The sequence below is a fragment of the Gopherus flavomarginatus genome, chromosome 11 (assembly GCF_025201925.1).
Source record: "Gopherus flavomarginatus isolate rGopFla2 chromosome 11, rGopFla2.mat.asm, whole genome shotgun sequence".
In the NCBI taxonomy this organism is placed as follows: domain Eukaryota; kingdom Metazoa; phylum Chordata; order Testudines; family Testudinidae; genus Gopherus; species Gopherus flavomarginatus.
This window is the reverse complement of record NC_066627.1, coordinates 46,202,816-46,210,782: the sequence shown is the minus strand read 5'-3', so window position 1 is coordinate 46,210,782 and position 7,967 is coordinate 46,202,816. Positions and strand designations below refer to the sequence as shown.

The window sequence follows — 7,967 nt, the reverse complement described above, 5'->3', positions numbered from 1 at the left end:
CAGTGAGCCAGACAACCCTGTCTGCACTCACTTCCCATCCCCAGCCAGCCCCAACTGAAACCCCGCCCGGCCCCTCCTTTCTGACCTTTTCCTCTTTCCGGGGCCAGGAGGTCACCTGATCTCTTTGTTCACCTTTAGCTATCCCCTTGCAGGGGGGGAAGAGCCACAGCCATTTGTTGCCAGGAGACAGAGTGTCAGTGATTTATGCACACTAGCCTTTATCCCACCACTTAGGAACTTTAAAAATGCATAGGGGAAACTGAGGCACCCACACAGTATTCAGAGGAAACATTAAGAACAGTCCCACTTTGTCATGCCTGTTTAGATGCCTTCCTTAAATGCACCATGGTCTAACTCCATAGACTAAATCTGTGCATTTTTGTGTTTATAAAAGAAGTATCAATACAGATAGCTGCAATTTGATTTTCTTTATGGGAGTTATGGATGGATTAAATACATCCTTAGTGTAACTTCATTAAATTCAACATTAGGAATGAATTTGACCGATTCTAGTTAGTTTGAATGAATAATATCCTGGGTTTACGTATCACACTTCAAATCAGTCATGTACATCAGACTAGTTGTGTAATTATATACAGGAATAATCACTGAAATTCAGGTGGAAGACAGCAGCAGCAGGTGGCAGGACAACACCGTCTACCGTAGAAGGTTGCAGGAGGTGATTCTGGGCTAAGGATATTGGGGTGAACCCCTAGTGTCTTACAAAAAGTGCCATGAGTTATTTTGGGGTTGAAGTCTGTGCATCTGGCTGACAGGGTGCAGCTCCAGGCCTGGATTTGGGCTTAAAGACTTCCTTTTTGAAACACATTACAACAAACATATACGTTTTTAGGAACTCTTCCCCCATGGTAGATTGCATGGAACTCAATGTGTCCATCTTAGAAGGCCTGAATTAACCCAGTGAGTTTTGATATTTTAAACCAATTTTGCAGGCCACATTACCATCTCTTTCCCCTGGTTCATCATTGCAACCACGTTACCCCAAAGAAAATAAAGCGATGTTGCTGCTTGTAAATCGTGCTGGTCTGACAGTAGTAGACTGTGAGTAACAGAGTTTAAGGCCAGATGGGACCACCAGATTATCTAATCTGACCTCCTGCATATCACAGGCCACCAACGGCACCCGCATACTAAACCCAACAAAATGCTACAGCCTGTGTTTATTATTAGAGTAAGAACAATCTGCATAGCAGTGGTGCAACCTTGCTCAATACTGGTTAACAAGGGGCATAAATCCCAGCCAGGAGAGACTTCTGGTAAGGCTGAAAGAGTAAATCACTCTCCATTCCCATTCACTCCTTTACTCCTCTTCTGAGATTACCACACAAGGGTCTAACCCTTCAGTCCCTCATGCAGGCAAAATGCCTATTAATCTTACTAGAGAGTTGCATGCATAATACCCAAATGATCAGACCCCAGAGGGTGTCAGTTATGACAAGTGACTGTTCTCTTTTGTGATATATACATGTCTGTCCCTATGAGGGACTGGACTTAGATCACCAATTTATTTCATAGAGGCTACCATACAGATGTCAGCTGGTAATGCTTTGGTTCACTAATGATTCCAAGTTGGATTCACCCCAGTGAAGGAGAGGTGAAAGCTTCCATAACCTATTATTACCAGATCCCTGGTCATGGATTCCCTTCCCACAACAGGCATGGCTGAGGGACAACGCACAGAAAGCAGACTGGGTACATTATTATTTGTATTATATTAAAATATTGGAAGGAGACCACTTAAAACATACACTCACAACTCCCACACCCCAGCCCCGGGGTTTGTTTTGGTTTGGGATTTTACATGAGGGCAGGTGTGGAGGACAGTTTGAAGGGGACTGATCCTGGTTTTTGTTTTGCATAGTTGGATTAAGGCTCTGTGTTTTATCCATAAAAATGGTCTGACTAGAGACACCCTGTTTTTAATGAAGAATATTGGGTAATATGCCTCTGATTACTACATCTTCAAACACTCGCTGGCACCCAGACTGGGCTTTTTGGATACTGTATCGGCTCAGCTGTGCGTCTGGATTCTGCTATAACCACGGCGCCTTTCTACGGGGCTGATATTTTTAAGAGCAGAAACATGTTCCGCTTGCTAGGTCTGGAGAAGCCTTGCAAAGTGACATGTGGGCGGTACTCCGGGGAACTTTACAGAAAAGTGGTAGGGGGCACTAGATAAGTGGAGCGAGGAAAAACTGAGTTCAACAAGTAAAGGTCGCATAATGCAAGGGGCTGCAAACTTTCTACTGTAGCAGAAAACCAGCAAAATGACTCATATTAAAACTTTTCTCCGTTTCACTTCAACTGCCTCCCTTCTCCTAATGAGCTGGGGGAGAGGCGGTGTACGTTTGGCCTCAGCATCGTGACTTGGTTTTGCAAGGAAAAGTTGGACAGCAAGTGCTTGTTTGCAAGTTCCCCTCCATTAAGCTTCCTCCTGTAACGCCAGTGTGAGCTCGCCCAGTTGTTTGCTCTGTTGTCAGGCCAGACGGCATAAGCACCGAGCGATCTTTCCCCTCCCGGAAGGAGATTAGATCTAACTACACCCCTCAAGCTGCAGCCCCGATGAAGGAGGCGGGTGGGTCCCAGTTTTCGGGATGGAGAACTCCAGCCTAGGTCCGTGCCCGTGTGGAAGTCATCACAGAGGATCTGCGGATTGTCACACTGGTAGTGATTAAAGAGTCCCCGGGCCGGACTGCTGGGAGGTCCCACGTGGCTCCTGGCAGCAGAAGTTGCAAAGGGCTAATCCTGGAAACCTGGCGATTGTCACAGCTGTTTAGCTGCCACCCTTGCTGCTGTAGGGAAGGTGTTTATTGGAGTGGGCAGACAGGCGCCTCTCCATTAAAAGCACAATCAAATGGCAAGCTCTGAGCATGCCTCTGGCTCTGTCCTCTCCACCTGAAAAGAAATGCACCGTCCAGGGCCGGGCTGTGGGGAACGGCCGGCCCTTTGGGGGAGCTCACTGGCTTCGTTGGCTAAGTAGCCGTCCCTGGCCCGGCGCTACCTTGGCTTCTCCTCCCTGTGTTTTAATGCCCTACAATACCATTAATTAAAGAGATCTCTCTGATTGGGCGGCTGGTGAATCCCAGCGGGCCCCTCTCTGGAATATAACGGGCGGCTGGGAAAGGAGATGATTCATATCCCGCCCCCAGCCAGGGCACAGCGCGGTGCCAGCCAGACCGGAACGAGAGACACCCAGACACCCAGCAAGGGAGCGCACACCCCCGGGAGGGGCGCAGACCCCGCGACCCGCCAGGGCGCAGGAGGGGCGCGCAGCGCAGCGCAGGAGGGGCGCAGACCCCAGCAGGGGAGGGGGCAGGCGCAGGGAAAGTGCCCCGTGCGCCCATGAGTGTTGCCCAGGGAGCCGAGCTCTTCCCGGGCTCCGGGGACCTCCCCGACAAGGCGATGGCCGAGCTGAAGTCCCTGGGCAGCGACCCCTACCTGGCCCTGGCTCAGAGCTACGGCCAGTCCGCCTTCGCCTACGGGCCGGGGCGCGGCGCGGCGGAGAGCCCGCGGGGCTACGCGGGCAGCGGCGGGGCTTTCCACCCCACCCCGCTGGGCAAGTCGGCGGAGAGCAGCGGCGAGCAGAGCGGGGACGAGGAGGACGCCTTCGAGCCGGCCAAGGGGAGCCCGGCGTACGAGCGGGACGGCAAACTGCAGGGGAAGAAGCCCAAGGAGCAGCGCTCGCTGCGGCTCAGCATCAACGCCCGGGAGCGCCGGCGGATGCACGACCTGAACGACGCGCTGGACGGGCTGCGCTCGGTCATCCCCTACGCCCACAGCCCCTCGGTGAGGAAACTCTCCAAAATCGCCACCCTGCTGCTGGCCAAGAACTACATCCTCATGCAGGCGCAGGCTCTGGAGGAGATGAGGCGGCTAGTGGCCTATCTGAACCAAGGGCAGACCCTCAGCACCCCTCTCCCTGCCACACTCAACCCCTTCGGACAGTCAGCTGTGTACCCCTTCTCGGGCACCGCCCTGCCCAGCTGCCCTGAGAAATGCACTGCCTTCCCTGGGACAGCCTCCACGCTCTGCAAACACTGTAATGATAAACCTTGATTTCTTTTGCCTGTCAGCTTTTCTTCCCACTCCATCAGCCCTGGCTTCCAACCATCAGTTAAGTTTTTTTTCTTTTCTTTTTTTTTAATTTTGTATTTTACTATTTCTTTTGCTCTCTCATTGGGAAATATTTGAAAGCTGTTTGGACAAAACAACCCCGCCTTTTTAAAGTTCACTTAGCTAAAATTCTGTAACATGCTCCCCACCGCTCCATGGTTTTGAATGCAGTCATGCTGCTTGCAACTTTCTGTAGTGTTTTTTTATTTTATTTTATTCCCAGCTTGTTAATGGATTAACTTTGAGCATAACTTTTGCCTATCAACTTGCTTTGGCCAGCAAAGTTTCTTGGTCCGTTTAAACAAAGTTTTTAAAACACACCCATACACAGAGAGAAAAATCTGGAAATGGAAATCTCAGTAAGTTTTCTTTGGATTGAGCAACCTGGGTAAAAACTATGCAATGTTTTCAGAATGCAAAATCACCTATAAAAAGGGGAAAATTCATCTAATAGTGCCCAAGAATTAAACTAAAATGCCATCTGATCAGCTTTCAGGTGTTTTTTGTGGTGTTGGTAAAACCATGGAAGCTTTAAAATTATATGAGTTTCTTTTCAAGTTAAGAACCCATTCTTGGACTGACAAAAGCATTTTGATTGTACACTGTTGCCTGCTTTTTTGTCTGTTTCTTAGTTTGGTTGCGTTTTCCAGATTTTCCAAAGTCATTGCTCATCTTTGGTAAACAAAACATAAAACCACTCAACATATTTAAGTGTATTTATAACAAATAAAATACATGAATAACCACTTATTCTGTCCTACATCTCTCTAAACTAGTTGGCAGTCTAAGCAAAATAAATGATGAAGTCAATGTAAGGTGTAAAGAAACATCATTTGGATTAGACTGGTGGAAGTTAGGTGAGAGAGTCAGTTTTAAAAATACTATTGGATAACTCCATTTCAATATACTTTTTTTTTTTTTAACTTATCCTATAAATCTTGAAGGGGGCGGAGAAATGATTTACTCATGTCATTTAAAGAGAAATAGGTTGGTTTGAGTTTGTGCATTTGAATACTTGACTAAAGCCTTTGTCCTCAAAGCTGCAGCTTTATTAGAAAGGGATACCTTGACAGTTATTTTTGTAAGAGTTTAATGCTCAGAACAAAATAAAACATCAGAGAAGACTATAACAGATTGTTTGAAATCACTGCTATTCTATTTGCTTGGTTCTCTATTGTATCTGCAAATCCTAATCCCATATTATGTCAGAAGCTTGGCCCACTGTGATCACTAAACCAAAGGCTCTCTCCAAGTGTGTGAGACATTGGTGCAAGTTACCAAGTGACCTCTGTAGCTAGTCCCTAAATTGTGGGGATTTTTTTTTAATGCTGTGATGCCTTGTATGCTTCACAAATTATTATATAATAATAATTGAGATGCATTCTGTAATTTGTGTTCAGACAGGAAAACCCACCACCCCATGTCAGAGTGACCACGTAAACTGGTACAGTAGCAGCCTGAGGGGCTAGACCTGTCCATGGCCATTTGTGTTAGGAATGGGGTGTAACTATTTAGGGTTATTAAACCAATTTCCATGGCTGTCGCCAGTGTTATGCTAATTTGGCAAGGACTGCAGTCCCGCTAAAGCTGCTTGTCTGTAGTATTTAATTTTAATTAATACATTTCCAAAAGACTTTTGTATTTGCAAAATGAAGTGTGTGATTAAGCCTCCATTTGTACAGACATATGCTTAAAACTGGTTTCTACTCATTTCCATTTTTATTTCTTCATCCTTCCTTTTTTTTTTCCAGAAGACCAGTTTATCTGTTTTTATGTGTCAAGGCAAAGAGAATGAGATGAGACTCAAAAGTTATGTTTAAAACACTTCTGACAAAACTAAAGGCAAGAAGAACCATTGCTGAAGCAAAAATGACTAGGAAACACAAAAATCATTTTAAATTCTGCAGACTGAATCAGTGCCAGAGATGATTTTCAACAAAGGTTCAATTTTAACACTAAAGCATGATTTTATGGTAAACGTTTATTAATTCTAGCTCAAGCACTGGAAACAAAGCAGTTGGTGTTATTTAAATGCAGAATAGTTTAATTCTTAAGTTTCCACTCTTATTAAAACAGCCATAGAATAAAGTATTTAACAGTTTCATATTAAAAACAAGCTTGTTTGATTCAGAGATGATCATTAATAATGATGGGGTTTATGATTGCTTCTTTTTCTGATAATTATGACAGAAAAGACTGACTGATTCTGTAACTGCATAGCTTAAGGAAGTCTCCATGGATATAAGGTATATTGTAGAACAATGCCATTGAATATAACTTTATTGATTAACTTTTCTCTCTATTTTCCAGTTAAAAAGTGCTTCCTTATTTTGTCATATCCATCCTCAGATTAAAATATCCACTTTCTAAGGGACCTTGAGATATTCAGAACTCTGCTCAGAACCAATTTTGAATTAAATACTCCCATACCCAGTAGAATAAAAATGGAATTTCAAACATAAAAGATCAAGAAAATCATATGGAAATGTGGCAATGTTACAATATCTAAGTACTTTTTAAGAGCTGGAAATTCAAAAACAAGTCTAGAATTCACAACGGTAATGTTAAAATAACGTCTAAGACATGACTAAAAACACACATCAAGAAAGGTGAGTCTTATAACTTAAGTGGAGAAAATCTATTTATTTTTCCTTTTTCTTTCCTGCATACAGCACTGGTATCGCATTTAACCGGAACAGAGTAAACCATAACTATTTAATAGTTAGTCTGAAAGCTAGGCACTCTGATAAATTGTTTCCATCTAACAGTGTCTGCAGTACTTACAGACGTTTACATGGGCAAGCAACTGGAAGCAACACATATTGAACCCTTCCTCTGTTTCTAGTTTCTTGTGTCTGCTTCAATTTAATTTATATCTTATATTTGTAATGCTGTTAAGGTCTCAGTGAGGATAATTCCTAACTTTGGATGAAAGAAATCAGGTTGTGTCTGTACTTCTCTAATAATACCTAGTGTGAGAATATTGCATTTTCAGGTACAGTATCTTTGGAGTTAACCTTGCAATAAATTGACAACATCCTACAGATTGTCATTTGATTTCACCCTTTTCATGTAATTTTTAGTTCAAATTCTATTTTATATTCCATGTGAGAATAAAATCTGTGGCATTCAGCAACTTTTAGGGGGTGCAAAAGGAGAGTTTTGAAATTTTGAGAACCCATTTTTATGTTAAAATACTCTTCTTATCTTGCCTCATCTTCATTTTAATATTAATTGTGTTGTATGCTCAGATAATACTGAAATGCAGCTTGTGCATGAATCTATTAATTCTTATTATTGTTCTACTTAATTTAATAGAAAACACACTGAATTGCAGCTTTAATTAAAAAATATTTGTTTTCTAGTTCCATTTAGTTTTCCAAACTTTAAGAGCAGCTGTTGTGAAACACCTTTAGAAACACAAGCAAAGAGGGAAACGGTTCTCAAATATCTGTCTCTTGTAAGACATGTAATGTTAGATAATATTTTTCTAATCAGTATAATCTTATTAACTGTGAGTAGGAAACAGTTGTCAATTTGCATTGCTAATGTCAAATCTTGGCTGAAATGTTCTTTAGCTTACATGATAAAACTTGATTAACCAAATACAGAGAAGCAACAGGTTTGAAGATGGGGAGTCCAGAGTACAACGGTCTCCTTTTAATTGTCTTTGCTGAAACCCAGTCAGTTACAACTCACAGAATGTAGTAAAGGTAATGAAGCCTTTTACTGGCCTTTAACCATCAGGAGGATCCAGCTTTCTGCTAGAAACCAGGCTTCTGTGAATTCCCAAAGCAGTCAGTCATATCATATTTTAAGTTATAATTCTATAT

At 43.1% G+C, this 7,967-nt stretch overlaps 1 protein-coding gene across 1 annotated transcript; it reads left to right on the top strand.

The window, feature by feature from the left end:
* Positions 1-3,363: 3,363 nt before the first annotated feature.
* BHLHE23 (basic helix-loop-helix family member e23) lies at positions 3,364-6,063 on the top strand. Its single transcript, XM_050918700.1, is given in 4 exon segments — positions 3,364-4,060; positions 4,911-4,991; positions 5,886-5,936; positions 5,939-6,063. Coding segments are annotated over 4 exon segments (954 nt in total).
* The last annotated feature ends 1,904 nt before the right edge of the window (positions 6,064-7,967 follow it).